Source organism: Nuphar pumila, chromosome 13 (genome assembly GCF_984573655.1).
Source record: "Nuphar pumila chromosome 13, dmNupPumi1.hap1.1, whole genome shotgun sequence".
In the NCBI taxonomy this organism is placed as follows: domain Eukaryota; kingdom Viridiplantae; phylum Streptophyta; class Magnoliopsida; order Nymphaeales; family Nymphaeaceae; genus Nuphar; species Nuphar pumila.
This window is the reverse complement of record NC_143261.1, coordinates 21808773-21825684: the sequence shown is the minus strand read 5'-3', so window position 1 is coordinate 21825684 and position 16912 is coordinate 21808773. Positions and strand designations below refer to the sequence as shown.

General features: G+C 41.3%; 1 protein-coding gene and 1 pseudogene across 2 annotated transcripts; both read right to left on the bottom strand.

The window, feature by feature from the left end:
* Positions 1–2136: 2136 nt before the first annotated feature.
* Positions 2137–3398, bottom strand: LOC149818061 (septum site-determining protein minD homolog, chloroplastic pseudogene; annotated as a pseudogene). Its single transcript, XR_016427319.1, has one exon. The product of XR_016427319.1 is annotated as a septum site-determining protein minD homolog, chloroplastic pseudogene (transcript).
* Positions 3399–4568: 1170 nt separating this feature from the next.
* LOC149818060 (uncharacterized) lies at positions 4569–7407 on the bottom strand. Its single transcript, XM_089985824.1, has 3 exons — positions 7102–7407; positions 6752–6952; positions 4569–5025 (listed from the first exon to the last, which is right to left on the bottom strand). The coding sequence occupies exons 1-3, from the start codon at positions 7360–7362 to the stop codon at positions 4684–4686; spliced, it is 804 nt and encodes a 267-aa protein (XP_089841950.1). The 5' UTR covers positions 7363–7407; the 3' UTR covers positions 4569–4683.
* Between the last annotated feature and the right edge of the window lie 9505 nt (positions 7408–16912).

Below are 16912 nucleotides of genomic sequence, written 5' to 3'. Positions count from 1 at the left end.
CAAAATGGGTCAAGTATATATATGTATCTGATTCCGACATGGATCTAAGGGCCAGTTTGGAATCTAGGCACTGGGATGGGTGTTTATGCATTTGGTGTTCCCGAGGCAAAATCTTGGTCAAACGCTCATGGTGGTCCCATTTGGAATCTCAGCGCTAGGATGGGCATTTATGCATTTGGGATGGGAAGTGAGGCCCTTTCTGTTTTGTATTTACACTAAAGGATGGATTTGGCAGCTACCACCTCCTAGAGGTGGTAGATGGCAAAGCAGCTGCCACTTCGTCAAATGCATAAACTAGATAAACGCCCATCCCAGCTACCGATCCCAAACAGACCCTAACTGAACCGACATTATTTGTTTTGAATCTGACCTATTTGTAAAATGGACATTATCTTTATGGACCATATCCACCCCCAAATACCTTCCGTCAGGTCGGAATCAGATTAAGATCCTACCCATTTGCACCCCTAGTTTTAATGCCAAAACATGCATCTAGGTTACAATTCCGATAACATGTGTAATATAAGTAGCAGTATTAATCAATAAGAATGATCTTAAATGCATAGTTCAGAACTCGAATGTTTAACATCAGCTGGAATCCTGCATTGTCATATATTCAATCAAAATTCCTACTAATCCATAAAACTGCATATTAGTTTTTAGTATATTTTTTTTAGGTTAAACTCTGTATATATCTTGAAGTACCCTGTATTCAATAATGTGGTTACTCAGCAAGAGAATAGGGAGGCAAAATCAATTGAACCACAAATCTCCAACAGAGATCTGGCCTTTCACTCTCCGCAAGAATAATCTGCTGCTTAGTGAAAGTATCTGGACTCTGAAAGAGAAGAAAATGATGAATGCATGTTTCACTCTGCAGTAATGTTATATGTATACGTATTTGGAGATTGGGTGGTCGCAGCATAGTAGACTATTAAAAAATGAAATAGAATTTTTTCAAGAAATAGGGAACTATCATCAATGAGAAAAACAGTGCCCAGGAACTTAATGAAATAGAGCAATGTGATACCCTCTCAGGTTGCCTTTGCCAACTCATCCACATATTGAAACATCTTGCCATGAAGTTTTAAAACTAAAGTGACAGAAGTGAATGCCATATACTTTCTCTGGCATGATCTAATTTCTTCTAAATCTATATATGCGTAGACTTTTAAGCAATAACCAAGCTGTTCTTAGCTTTGATAGTTTATTCAAATCTTTAGTACCTCCTGTACAGAAGTTTTTTCTCCACATTGTGTGTCACCTTTTGTGCGTTTTCTCTTGTGAAACGGGTTCATGAAATAAATCCATATGAACAATTTAAGGTTCCACCTTGATTCTTTTGCCTTGATATTGCCAAAACCAGTTGTTTAAAAGCCTAAGATGTGCAATTTAGCTCTCCCTAGATGTTATGAACTGTATCCCTGATCTTTCTGACCAAAGAACTGAGCACTGATATAACGTCCTATGTTTATCAATCCAAAATCCAGATTGTTACATGTTTTGTAGTAGCTGGTTTTCAACATGGTTTTTTGTCTCATAGCAGTCATTCTCACGCAAACAATAGGACAAATCACCTAAAGATCAAGAAACTGATAATTAAGAGCCAGACAACAAAACATCAAGAAAGAAGACTAGTGTTGCACAGAAAATGCTAAAACTATTTTTCCTTTTATCTGAATTCAAAAACTTCCATTAGCATAGAAAAGCATCTTATAAACAAGACATGAGTCTAGCATCTAACAAACCTAATCCAAAGCTACCTATTACAAGGTCGGTTCACTGTTGAAGAGATTACGGACCACCAACTTCAGTGCAAAGAAGGACATAATAAAGGGGAATTTGAACTGACAAACCAAGAGGAACACGCACATGCACATTATTAATATAATGCATTACCAAGAAAAGTGAAGGCACAAGTTTCTCCCCACTAAGTAAACAGAACCAAGAGTTCATCATTCATGAGAATCTTTCCTTTAAAGATGTACAAATTGCAAAAAAACAAATCTAAGTTCCATTCAGCAAAGAAGAAAACAACTGTAACTCTTGCGAAGGACATGAACATACTTCGTTTGCTGCACTAAACTAAACCTTAACACAAAACAATAATGAAAGGCAAAAAATCGAGCACATAGGAAACAAAGATGATTTCTTACCAACTATTTTCGCATTCGAACAACCAGTTTCTCTAATCCACATTTCTCTCTATCCTTCAATTCAGGGCACCAAAAACCCATTGACAACAAAAAGAAAAACCAAAAAACTGACAAAGTCTCTCTTTAACCACCGAAGAAAGAGAAGAACCCACCTCTCTTCTTGAGCTCTTCTTCAACCATGACCGCCTTCATGCTGTCCTGCTCCACCAATCTCCACGCCGTCTGCTCGAATGCAAGCCCTGCTAACGTCGGGGGCTTGTTAAGGACTAGAGGGTACCCTCTGTTGGTGCTCCGAATCACCTCAGCATCCTCAGGGATGACGCCCAACAAGCCCAAGCCCAGCATCTCCTGCACATCCAACACGGACATCATATCCTCCCCCTTGATCAAACCCGTCCTGACCCTGTTCACGATCATCTTGATGTCCTTGATCCCGTCGCACTCGAGCAGGCCGGTGACCCGGTCGGCGTCGCGGAGGCTAGTGATGTCCGGCGTAGTGACGAGGATGGCTTCGTTGGCGGGGGAGATGGCGGTGATGAATCCGGCGTCGATTCCGGCCGGGCAGTCGATGAGGACGAAGTCGGGGCAGCCCTCCGGGCGGGATTTGAGGGCGTCGACGAGCCAGATGAGGGCCTTGGCGCCGAAGGAGATGGGGATCTTGAAGCGGGGCTTGCTGATGCAGAGGAGATGGAAGTTGGACCACCGCTTGTCGGAGATGAGGGCCTGGTCAAGCCTGCACTCGCCCTGCAGCACGTCGACGGCCGTGTAGTTCACCCGGTTCTCCAGACCCAGGAGGAGGTCGAGGTTGCGGAGGCCGACGTCGGCGTCGATCGCCACCACGTTGAATTGCAGGCGGGCGAGAGAGAGGGAGAGGTTGGCGGTGGTCGTGGTCTTGCCGACGCCGCCCTTGCCGGAGGTCACCACCACCACCCTCGGGGGCTCTCCGGCGTACTGGGGCTTGCGGTTCCATTGCAGAACCGCATTGATGGCGGTGGTGGTGGTAGAGAGATTCTTCTTCCTCCTCTTTCGCTTGTGGTGGTTGTCTGGAAGGTGGGTGGCAGGGGTTAGCAGGGTTTTAGAAGGGTAGAATGACAAGGAAGAGTAGAATGGTGGGGAAGAGGTGCTCATAGGAAGATGGTGGAGAGGAACCACCACCGTTTTCCTTGAACAACAGCAGGAATGATGGAAAACCGGAAATTTGAGAGAGAGAGAGAGTTCAAAACTGCTACTGGTGTCCCCACCCTTCCCTGGATCTGGATCCAAAGCCGTCTACTTAAGCCCTCACCTGATCGGTTGGATGTAAATATGGGTATAAAGTAACATGGACTTCATCAAGCCCTATCTCATCTATACGGGAAACGAATCCATTAAAGCCAAGCTATAAATCGATCTCACCCAGCTTTTACCATCATTTGGGTCTCACACCCATCCCAATCCAAATAGTTAAATGAATCAAAATAAATTAACCCGAAGTCAGTCTAACCAGAGATGAATTAGGTTAAGCACCAAATCCATCTTCAGCCTTGCTTGTTGGGCACATTGGAAAGTAAACATTTCCACGGAATAGGAAAATGGTTCCTAGGACCGTTTCATCTAATGGATAAGCTGGCAGAAAGGACTGCAAATGAAAGAGATGATGATGATTAAAATTGGAGTTGTGGTGCTGATTAATAGTTACTTTCTATGCAGAATGCCTATTTTATCATCCTTTACTTCAGAAGGGATGGCACGATCTCCACTTGATAGTCTTGAATATGAACGCAAAGTTTGAACATTAGTAGTAAGTTGTAGAAGATGGGCAAAATGAGGTCTGTACACGTGGTCAGAATTGAGATTCGATTCAACCATATTAAGTTGCAGATGAACCTGCTGTTGGAGGCTAACATTGCAAAGATCAAATGGATATTGTAATTTTTATGCATAGGCCAGTATTTGTGTATGTTGTTTATGTTTTACTTTATATTGGCAACCTCTTATCACCATCCTAGTTTTCTTTAAGGAAAAAAAATACCCTTTCTAAATATACTGGTAACTACACAAGCATGCTTAGACAAAACATGAAACATATGCATATGCACATGTATTTAATCGCTTAATAAACCTTCAAAGAATGCGAACTCGTCCTTCCCAAGATCAAGAAATTGAACGAATTAAGACTTGAGCTCCACACCACCCATGCGAAAAATAGAACCTTGGAAAGATGGTAATTAGAAGTCCAATATATCTCTTCCCAAGTGTTATCAACAACAAAATCAGAAGATGAAGGGCAATCTTTAAGGTCGTATGATATCAAAAGAACGCTGCCTAAACAGAAGATTAGACCATAAAGATTTGAAATTCTTATCAACACAAGCAGAAGATGAAGGGCAATGTTAAGCTTCTACCAAAACATTCCCAAACAAAAGATTGAAATTGGACCATAAAAAAATCAAATTTCCATACATATAGCAAGAGGTACAATGTCTTCAGAAGAAGGAGGGATAAAAAACAAGACAACTCAGAGTTCCTTTCACAATCTCCAGTTTCATTACTTCCTTGCTTTAGATTTTGACTTTGAATCAAAATGAGCTGCTTTTCTTTTCTTCCTTCTCACAACTGGTGCTGTACTAACACCCTCGCGGAATGGCATCCCCATGAGAGCTAAAAGCTTTTGTGCTTCATTATCTGTCTTGGCTGTGGTGGTTATGCAGACATCCATTCCTCTTGGCTTCCCTAGAGCATCATATGTGATTTCAGGGAACACACTCTGTTCACGCATCCCAATACTGTAGTTTCCGTGTCCATCAAAACTGTTAGGGTTTACACCCTGAAAGTCTCTCGTCCTAGGAAGCCCCAAGTTTATCAGCCGATCCAAAAATGAATACATCATCTGTACAAAGAAAAAAAAATAGAAAAGTCATACAGATGCAATAGAAATCAATTAGATCACATACTAACTGCAGACTGCTAGGCTACCTTGATCAAATAACGACCCACATGACAATGTCTATTATCTAAGATAAACAAAGCATAATAATACAGTAAGCATCAAAGGAAGGGGCAGATACACTTTGAAAATAGAACAGCAATTCTCCAAATTCCCCTGTAAAAACTTTATTGAAGTACATGAATCACAAACAATATAATTGTTATATTTACAAGCCACGTTAACCAATCAAATGAAGGATACATTCCAGAGAAACAAATTGTAGAGTCCTTTTGCCCAAAAAAGTCGGTGTGTTTTCTAATGGTGGTAAGCGCAAATATTACAAGTTTTGAAAAACCACTTATCCAAATTCAAACAATCAAGCCAGGTAACAAACAAGCACAATCGGATAAAGCTATCATATTGCATAGTCACCTGATATGGTGACCGCAAATTTGACAAATCAACCTACACAAAATTTTAATATTGATTAGGATCACCAAAAATCTTGAATATAACTTTTGGGTTAGTTATGGTATCCGGAACTCATGCAAGTCGATATTAAATAAACAGTGTTGATTTGCAAAGCAATTTATGAGGCCGAACTAAGTTGTGCAGCCATGTAGAGCCTTGCCAAGCATAACAGAGTTTTCTGTTTACTATTCGCAACGAAAAATAAATAGCATCATGTTTGACACTCACTAACTGCTGTTGGTTAGTAGTCGAGGTTTTCCAAATAAATCCGATCACTGCCCAGAATCCCATTCTAATTATTTGCTGAATATTAAGCTCAGCAGGAGTTTAGGAAAGGACTGCATCATTGAGAATAGAAAAGTAGTACCAAAAAGGGGCCCTCTAATAAAATTATGAAATTCTAACAATATTGTTATGACAAAAGGCGATTTCTTTAGCATCATAAGCAATGTTGTCAGAATTGTATCGGACCCTGAATCTATTTTCGAAACAGTTCAGGGAATCGGCCAATTTTTAACCAGAAGTTGACACATGTTAGGAAAAAATACTACAATAATATTAAAATAGTTTAAACCCCTATGTAAAAAACAAGCCGATTCAGCATTTTCGTATCGATTTTTGCCGATACAATATGAATCGGCCGATTCACAATGAAATTAACACACATTGATCATAAGGAATTCAAATTCGAAAAAACACAGCTTGGATCATAAAACATGCTAAAGCACAACCTAAAAGGCATTTTCTCTACATTCACGGCCTTCTGATCACATCATAAGGATAAGATTCACCAAATAAACCAAGCAGAGTAGGAAGTTACAATCCTCCACCTGATAAGTGAACAAAATAAAAAGGAAAAGAAGAAGAAAAGGGAAGGCTAATTTTTTTTTAAAATTTAGAGCAAAAAAAAGGTAAAAAGCGTCTTTAATCATTCTAACAACATACGTAGGAGAGAAGTAAAAGAAGCATAAACTCAAGTCAAATTACGCCATGAAACATAAATGCAAAAACAACAACATCGATGATAATGACAAGAACAAGAACAAACCCAGACCAAAGAACACGCAAGTTATTAACCCATTCCTTCACCATTTCAACAGCAAATTCCCTCAATTTACGTAGGAAACCCCAAATAAAATCCATTATAATTCGAAAAAAAAACAAAATTGAATGTTTTCATTCGATTTAAGAGCTAGTTCATCGGAAAGAGGTTTACATTTCCTCTGAGAGTGACGGCAACGCCGACAGTAGCACCCTCCCTGAGCTTAAACCCAGCAATGGACTGCCTAGCCTTGGTCTTGACGGGCATCTGACCCGTCACCAGGCTCAGATCCTTCATCGCAGCCTCCAAACCCTTCGAATTCTGCTCCGCGTCCCCGATCCCGCAATTCACCACCATCTTCTCGATCTTGGGCACCTAAAAAAAACAAAAAGAAACGACAGAAAAAAAAATGAGAGACAACCGAGAAACCCGAACCCTAGCGGGAGTTTATACCGCCACTCCAAAAGAGAGACCCCCTAAAAAACCTCAAGAAAAAACCACTGGGGAATAAATCATCGGCTGACCTCGTGCATGTTGCGGTAGGAGAACTCCTCCTTGAGGAGGGGAAAGACCTTCTCCAGGTATGTGGTCTTGAGGCGTTGCACCTTCTCGGCCTCCGACCGATCCACGAGAACGATGCCAGACGTCGACGACGCTACTGCCCTCACCCTAAACCCATTGGTGGACGGACGTGCCCAGCATTTATGGTGGTGTTGCAGAGGAATCGAAGCAGGGAAATCCGAGCGGAGCTTCAGATTGCAGGGAAGAATGGCGGACGACGCCATTGAAGCTTTAGCGGGGGACCTGATCCCTCTCTCTCTCTCTCTGGGTCGGCTCGCTTCTTTTTTTAACGGATAGGACTTTGGAAATTACTTAAACTCCCCTCACTGACTCACCCGTTCTAAGCTGATTCGTGCACCAACAGACAGTTGGGTTCCAGTATGTCCGGATCCGGACCTGGTTCATGACCTTGCCATTTGTGTCTCCTTGGCTGGCTTATGAATTATAATCATCAATTAGTAATGTTCTCGACCCAGCTGAGCCAGCAAAATATTTCATTGGTTAGCGCCACCCAATGTAGTCAGCTGCTCTGCACTGCCCTCTACCAAGTATGGATCTGGATTTGCTTGGCAAACACCAAACATGTTTTGATGGATTTGTTTGATGGTTTGTTCAGGATTGGACAAAATGAACAAAAAAAAAAAACTGACAAAACATTGGTTATCTTCGTTATGTAATAATTGTACAAAGTCCAATGCTTGTTTGGATCGTACTAGGATGCTTTGTTTCAAATATCAGTTGTTTGATGATAATTTGCTACAACTTGGACAGACGTGAATAATGGGTCAGATTACTTCATTCTGGATTGTATGATCCATCCACCCATCATTGTACATGTTTTAAAATATTTATTGTGAATTTTTAATAGGATATGGATCTAATTATGAACGTATTATCTAAAAATTATGGATTTTTATCTTGAATACGGATCTTGAATTGAATCCAATTATCGTAACATAAAAAAAAATGTATGTAAAACAAATACGCAACAATTTTTTCAATATCATGATGTTATAATTGGTATCGGATATGGATCCAATTATGAATGTATGTTTAAAATCATAGATTTTTGCCCCGAATATGCATGGATCTGGAATTAGAACCAAATAACATAACATGAAAAAAAGTTTAAAATCCAAAATCTCGGATTGTATTTAAAAACAAAAAAAATGTTTAAAATTTGAGTAATTTGAGAAAAAATAAGAATTAATATTTTTAATATATAAATAATTTAATCAATGTCATATTACATCTAATTATGAAAGTTTATCATAAAAATATTAAACCCTAAAATCAAATTAACTATAAAAATCAAATTATCAAACCCTATTAAATCATAAAACCTTAAATGCAAGAAAATAAATTATAATTTAAGAAATTTGATTCAAAGCCTTAATTAATGAAAATATTAAAAAAAACTTTAATCAAATAAAAAAAACCCTAATCAAATTAACTATAAAAAAACCCTCATTTAAAAAATTTGATTCAAATCCCTAATTAAAGAAAAAATTAATCGAATTAACTACAAAAATCTCTAATTTAAGAAATTCAATTCAAATCCCTAATCAATAAAAAAAAAACAAAAAAAAAGCTCTAATCAGGTCAAAGAAAATCGTAATCAACTTAACCATAAAAGGCCCTTATTTAAAAAAATTGATTCAAAACCCTAATCAAATTAACTACAAAAAACCTTAATTTAATAAATTTGATTCAAATCCTTAATCTATGAAAATCAAAGAATAAAAAAAAACAAGAAAAAAAAACGAATAATGCCCTAGAAAAGAAGAATAAAGAAGGAAAAAAAAAAACCTAATCTATGAAGAACTAAGAAGAAGAATGAAAATGAAAATGAAAATGAAAAAAGAAAAAGAACGAGAAGGGACGAAGAAGGAAGAAAAAGATGAAGAAAAAATAAAAAATGAATAAGAGGGAGAAATGAAGAAAGAGGAAAACTTGGCCACCGAAGACCCTCATTGTTGGCCTCACCATGGGCGTCGGTGATGATTGGTGCTGCCTCGCCCGATGTCGACCTCCGCCTTGCAGAGAGTGAAAGAATCAGGGGACCCCTCTCCCTGCCCCCCCCCCCCCCCCCCCTCCCCCCAAAACACACACACACACACCGATTTTATTTTATTTTTTGTTTCACCCATCTCCTTTCTCACCGTAATAGGGGGTGGAACAAAAATTACATAAAAATAAGAATGCGGCAGACCACATCCGCCCATCCAATGTTGGTTGAAAACACTGTCTCCAACACTATTTTCGTCCTAAATGGTGTGGGGAGAGTGCATCAAACGTGCTCTAACGGAGCACGTACCTTTCTCAATAATACTCTCTAGTCCATTTTCGGTCTCCAAACAAAACCTCATTTCTGATTGACCATATTTTTCAGAGGCATCTGGAAACTTTACACCCAACTTCTATATACTAGCTTTATCATTAAAATGTTAGCTCCATCTGGATAATTTTTCAACTCTCTCTTTTTATTTATTTTTTTGGAAGTCAAGCAGAACCCCACCAGTTATTCAACTTACCACTGGGTTTTGAACTTGCAACGTCCCACCACAAGACGTGCACTAACAGCTACTTCCAACCACGTGGAGCCCCCATCGGTGATCATCTCTCTCTCTCTCCTGACAGAACGCAATGACGATCGTTGATTCTCACCACACGATGCCATAATCCCCTGATCATAGGTGATAGGACAAAGGATGATTCCACTGCTCTCTTGCGCATAACACACTCATTTACTATTGAAGCATTCTCTCTTATCTCTTTGCAACTCCCAGACTGCTTTAGTAGAGAACTGTTCTGAGGCTGACCATTCAAAACCTATCCTCCCGAAGAGGATTCCATTGTTTGTTTTCCATAATGACAGTTTGGGGGAAAGCCAATATTGGTGTTCAACATTTTAGTTTATCCACCACTTTTAACTGCATAAAGACTAGCATACTCTTTGGGCCGTTTCACTACTCTGGATAGAATTGTAGAGAGGGTCAGCCCCCCCCCCCCCCACCAAAGGCTCCATCCAAAATTTGGTATCCTCAATGTTGCCTAGATGTCATTGCATCCCATATTTTAGGGTTGCAGCTCCCCTTCTGAATTCTCTTCCATGCTGCTGAACCTGGATGTCTCGATCTACTAACCCAAATTGATTCGCCCCAAGTACTTGGCTCTAATGACTTTTCATAAGGGATTATTTATTTATCTTTCTCTGACATCACTTTCCAACCAAACTTGGCCAAGCAAGCAACATTTTGTTCCTTGGGTTTGCAAACTGCCTCCCAGTTTTAGCAAAATGGGGCCTAGAGGACAAGTCAGTATCATACCATAGAAATCTTTTCATTATGTCCATCTTCTGCTCGTCGCACTTGGGAGAAGTAAACTTGACATCCAGTAGATGGTAAATGCCGATAGAGCTGAATTTATTAAGGTGACCCTTCCTGTTAAAGATATAAGCCTCACATTCCACGCGTCTACACGAGACCTGAATTTGAGGGTAAGAGATTCACAAAAGATGGAGAGGGTGGTGTATGCTCTCCCCCGATGATTCACTGAATCCCACATATGTGCTCGGAGGGGGCGAATGAGCACCACGTATTTATGCACATGGGGCTCGTATTCCCGTGTATGTTGACATAACTTTGCATCCGACTGGTGCTGTTGCAAAGACTTAATCACCCTTTCTTGCTATTCTTGCCTTGAAATGACGGTTGGAGGAAATGACAAAAATATCCTCCATTCAAAAGTTGGAAAACTACGGTTCAAAAAAAGGACAAAAAAGTCCTTCATCCAGAAAGTTTGATGTTAACTATTTAAAGTGGAGACGTTTCATATTCATTAAACTCTTGTGCCATCTGCTGTAATAGTAACTTCCATTGTCAATGCAAACTTTGCCTTCGTCTCCAGTCGAGGTTTTCGCCTTGTTTTTTATCATGTTTTACAACACATTGTCGCATTCTCGTGCCCGCCTTGTTTTACAAAACATTCTCGTGTCTTCTCTTCATTTTCATTGTCGTTAGGCATTATGGAAGAAAGCAATGATGCGCAATCATTCCGACCAGTTCCATTAAAGCGTTGTGAGTAGCTTTCCATCTCATCATGCTATCGATGAAGATCGCATGTCGTCTTGTGTGCCATTAAAGCATTGTTTTGTTATTGCAGGTAAATCTTGTTCTTACGATGGTTGGAAACTTATCGATATTTGTAAGACGCTGGGACTTGTTGACAAGAATGCTTATTTACAAATGCTAGGAAGGGCCTCTACCCCATCAAGTATCCTACATTCACTCATTATATGCATTGTATCTCAAACCGTTGTATTAATAACATACTACCGATTTGTGAGATATTGTTTTGTTAGTTAATATCGATTTGTTTGCTATTATGCTCAATTTCTTCTGTATCGATTTGTAATTTATTGTGCGATATATTTAGCGACCTTTTAGATATTATGGTTTTGTATTATCGATTTGTAAGTTATTATGCTGAACTGTCGTGTCGATTTTCAATATATTATTCGATATGTATATCGATTTGTAAGATATTATATGTTTTGTAATATGTATTCATAAGATATTTGTACACAGACTTTGAAAACGTGTGCGTGCAGAAACACATCGTTACACGCATGCAGTGGCGATTTTCGCATTCAAATCATTGTTCTGTCAGCGATTTCTATTGAAGTCGCTTCACAACCTCTTGGATATAATGGCAGCGTTATCGTCAACACACATGTACAACATTTCGTGTCTTTTATTGGCATGGTAAGTGACAACTCGATGCTCAGTATAAGCAAATATCAAACTGCACTTGCTTTTATACTGTCATTCATTAAATTGTTTCTTTGACTTGCTAACCCTTATCGGTATCCGTTATTATATGCATTCTGATTAAATCGTAGTAAACATATACGCTTGCTAACACAATATGATATATTGCTTACAAAACATTCTCATGTCTTCTCTTCTTTTGGGTTGTCGTTACGCATTATGGAAGAAAGCAATGACACACAAACATTCCGACCAGTGCTATTAAAGCGTCGTGAGTAGCTTTCCATCTCATCATGTTATCCATGAAGAACGCATGTCGTCTTGTGTGTCATTAAGGCATTGTTTTGTTACTGCAGGTAGATCTTGTTCTTACGATGGTTGGAAACTTATCGATATTTGTAGGATGTTGGGACCTGCTGACAAGAATGCTTGTTTACAAATGCTAGGAAGGGCCTCTACCCCCATCAGGTATCCTACATTCACTCATTATATACATTATATCTTAAACCGCTGTATTAGTAGCATACTACCGATTTGTGAGATATTGTTTTGTTAGTTAATATCGATTTGTTTGCTATTTTGCTAGCAACACAAACTGATATATTGCTTATAACATTGTTGAGCTTATCATCAGGTTGTAATGAAGATGATCTAGCTCAATCAATTGAAAGATATAGAGAATTAAACATCTATACTAATGACGCAACTAAAGAATTGAACATCTTCACTAATGATGCACATGATAAGAAGGGTGCACACTACAAGAAAATATGGGATTAGCGACGGAAAAATTTTGTTGCTAATTATCGACGGATTAATGAGAGAAACAAATTTGTCGCTAAGAACTGTAATATTTACGAAAATATCGATGAAATAGCTTTCGTTGCAAATTAGCGACGGCTTAGCGACAAAATGTTTGGTTGTAATAACCACGTATTTTAGCGGCGGATTTGGTGAGGGAAAGTGTGGCGTCGCTATCTCATGACAGATTTAGCGACAAAATAGTTTCATCGCTACATAGTTATATTAATTTACGATGGCTTTGCGACGGATTTAGGCTGTTGCAAAATCCGTCGCTAAATGTCGCGTGAATCCCTAATCAGAACCCTCTTTCTCTTTTATGTTCCACTGCTCTCGTCGGCCGCCCTATATCTCTCCCGTCGGCATCTCCTCGGCCCCCACCGCCCGTCGCTCGTCACTCCCCGGCCTGCCGCCCTGCCCGTTGCCCCCGGTCCGCCACTCCTCGACCGACGTCTCCCAAGCTTTTTTGATAAAAGACACATTTTTTTTCTGATAAAAGGGGCGGATGCCCCTTTTAGTTTTTCCGGCAGGGGGTCGGCCCCCTGCCTCGTTAGTATTTTTCGGCATGGAGGCCGACCCCTTGCCGCGTGTTGTGTTTTTCGGCAGGGGGGCCGACCCCCTGCCGCGTGTTGTGTTTTCTGGCAGGGGGCGACCCCCCCTACTGCGTTTTTTGTTTTTCGGCAAAGGGTCGCCCCCCTGCCTCATTAGTATTTTTCGGCAGGGGGGCGAACCCCCTGTCGCGTGTTGTGTTTTCCGGCAGGGGGGGCGACCCCCTCCCGCATGTTGTATTTTCCGGCAGAGGGAGCGACCCCCCGGCCGTGTTTTTTGTTTTTCGGCAGGGGGTGACCCCTGCCGCATTTTTTGTTTTTCGACAGGGCCCCCCTATCGCATTTTTTGTTTTTCGGCAGGGGGGGGGCGCCCCCCTGCTGAAAAAAATAACTGAGGCAGAGGGGCGACCCCTTGCCGCGTTTTCTGTTTTCCGGCAGGGGGGCGACCCCCTTGCCTCGTTGTTTTATTCTGGCAGGGGGTCGCCCTCTGCCCCTTTTTTTGCCATTTATTTTTTTTTTTTTCGGTAGGGGGTCGCCCCCTGCCCCTTTTTTCCCGGCATGTGGGGCGACCCCCTACCTTTTTTTCAGGCAGGGGGTCGCCCCCTATCGCTTTTTTTTCTTCGACTGAGGGGCGACCCCCTGCCTCTTTTTTTTCAAGCAAGGGGTCGCCCCCTGCCTCGTTTTTTTATTTGGGCAAGGGGTCGCCCCCGTGCCTCTTTTTTTTTTTTGGCAGTGGGGCGACCCCTGCCTCATTTGTTTTCTCCGCCAGGAGGTCGCCCCCTGCCTCATTTTTTATTCGGGTAGGGGGTCGCCCCCGTGATCCTCTGGTAGGGGGGAGGGGGCGACCCTGCCTCTTTTTTTTTGCAGCAGGTGGTCACCCCTCCGGCCTCTGTTTTTTTTTTCGGCAGGAGGCGACGGGTCGTGGTTCAGGAACCCGACGCTCGTTGGGTTCCTAAACCACGTCGTCACCCTGTGTCTGCCGCTTCGGGAGACAATCACTGCCTCTAGAGTGTCTTCATTTTAACACAGTGTGCTTTCATTTTAACACAATATCTCTTGCAGATTTCTCAATGTATCCCGCTTGTGCTCCGTCACCCGTGGTAAGTAATTGACAAAAACAATGCAAATCGGGTAAATACACGTGGAGAGTAAGTGATGCAAGCGCTTCACATATTATTTAATTTATTGGATGCAACACTTTACTATTCACACACTCACTTAGTTGTTGATATCTAGGACTGCTTTGTTGGAGTTTGGAGATCATGCTAAGCATGATTTTAATGTACGAGAATGAAAGTGTTCTTATTTTTGGAGTACGGATTCCATGTTAGGCATGGTAGGAGTTAGCGAGATATTGAAGTGTGTTTGCTGCATGTACATATTTGACATTTTTTTATATGAATGATTTCCATGTATTGCAATATTTGATGTGATTATATTCATGCTTGCATGTATTTAATTTCAATTTATTTATGACTTTCATGTGAAATTGTATAATGATAGTATGCTTCAAATTAATGCATCGTGTTATGAATATTTTTGGACATGAAAATATTAAGTTATCAATGCATGCATCATAATTCTTGTGATTGTATGACATCATATATTGCATGATAAATTTGATATTTTTTTCATCATAGCATTTTGATGGTTCTCTTTTAACTGGTTAGGATACATTTCGTAATATCATACGACAAAATGACTGCAAACCGTGAATGGATGTATCATAGGGTAGTTGACAATGAGTTATCGCATGAATATATGAATGGTGTTGAAAGTTTTATTGAATTTGCAACTGCAAGTGTCAGTACAGTGGATCCCACAGGTCGGATTAGGTGTCCCTGCAAGATTTGTAAGAATAATCGATTTGTAGAAGCTCATGGCATTAGACATCACCTATATAGGAAGTGTTTTGTGAGTGATTATCAGGGGTGAATGTGGTGCACGATAATCCATATATGGATTTGATATTTGATGTCGCAGGAACAGAACTCGGTTCTGCTATGGGTCCTAGTCATGTAAGAAGTGCAATAGATGAACACTACAAGAAAAATGTTAATTAGCGACGGAAATTTGCGACGGATTTTTTCCGTCGCAAATTAGCGACGGATTAGCTAGAGAAAACTTTCTTCATGAATCCGTCGCTAAGTAGCGACGGATTAGCGATGAAAGTTTTCTCTAGCTAATCCGTCGCTAATTAGCGACGGATTAACGACAACAATTGTTTCGTCGCTAATTCTCAATACCGAAAAAACATTTTAGCGAGGGATTTAGCGACGGAATTTTTCCGTCGCTAATTAGCGACGGATTAGCGACGGAAAAATTCCGTCGCTAAATCCCTCGCTAATTTTCGATTTAAACCGAGCGCGAAATTTTCCCTCTCTCCCTTTCGAAATTTAAATCGATCACACTCGATTTAAATCGATCGCACTCAATCTCTTTCTTTATTATTATTATTCAACAGATCGCTTTCCTTTTTGTGAAGTGAACGAGGGCGGACTCATCGGCGTGTTGCATTCAACGAAGCAGGCCGCGGTGTTGAAAAGCAGGAAAGGGAAGGAAATCGTGCTTGACGCCCACGAGCTTCTCCATGAGCTCAACACCACGCAAAATCGCCTCGTCACGACCGAGGCCCATCTCTCTGAGGTGCAGAACCAGCTTCACTCCTCCAACACCCTCCTCGAGAACCTGCTCACGGAGCTGGCTCGGCTGAAGGAGTCGCTGCCGGAACGGGGGAGCAATAGCGGCCAGAACGACCCCGTGGTCCTTGAACAATATGATGGTGCCAAGACAGATCACCTGGTTGGTTGGGGCCCCGATGTCCCCGACGAGGTGAGGAACGTGGTGGGTCCGCACAAGCTGCCGCTGGGTTTCTCGCCCACCTTCGGCTCCGAGGAGATCTACCCACCGGTGGGTCACGCCTGCCGACGGTTCCAGGAGGAGCTGAAGCAGTACATGTCGTACGACATCGGGGGGACGTGCCCGACGGACGACATCTTTGCGCAGCGGCTGATGATCAAGGGGTGCGAGCCCTTGCCCCCGAAGGCGGTGCCACGCAAGGTCTGCCTTCGGCGTCGTCGTCCTCCGGTTCACGGAGGACGACGACGCTGGTTCACAGAGGACGACGATGCCTGTCGGGTGTGGTATAAGTCCGGCTTATTGCTGCCGGAATACCGCCCGACAGGGATCATTTTTTTTTATTTTTTTTTTTAAATTTAGCGATGGATTAGCGACGGATAATGTCCGTCGCTAATCTGTCGCAAATTAGCGACGGAATTAACGACAAATAAGTTTTTTCGCTAATTAGCGAGCAAAAATTCGCGATGGCCTCTATCCATCGCTAATCCGTCGCTAATCCGTAGCTAAACTGTTTAGCGACGGCTTAGCGATGGATTAACGATGGATATAAGCCGTCGCTAATCCATGATTTTCTTGTAGTGGAAGAATCACCAAACGATGCAACTAGTAGATTTTATGATTTACTTAGATATGCTGATGAACCACTTTGGAACGGTTGCAAGAGTCACACTATCTTGTCTGCAGTTCTTCAACTAATGAATTTGAAGTTCGAGTATAATTTGAGTCAATCATGTTTTGACCGTTTGTGCATGATTGTGAAGAGTATGTTTCCCAAAGATGAGAAATTGCCACAA

What these genes read in the sequence shown, in the direction of transcription:
- LOC149818060 (XM_089985824.1), bottom strand. Translation starts at nt 7,362, where the DNA reads ATGGCGTCGTCCGCCATTCTTCCCTGCAATCTGAAGCTCCGCTCGGAT. An exon ending in CCTACCGCAACATGCACGAG is followed by an intron (nt 6,953 to 7,101) that starts GTCAGCCGATGA and finishes TGTTTTTTTTAG; the next exon opens with GTGCCCAAGATCGAGAAGAT. An exon ending in CCGTCACTCTCAGAGGAAAT is followed by an intron (nt 5,026 to 6,751) that starts GTAAACCTCTTT and finishes TTCTTTGTACAG; the next exon opens with ATGATGTATTCATTTTTGGA.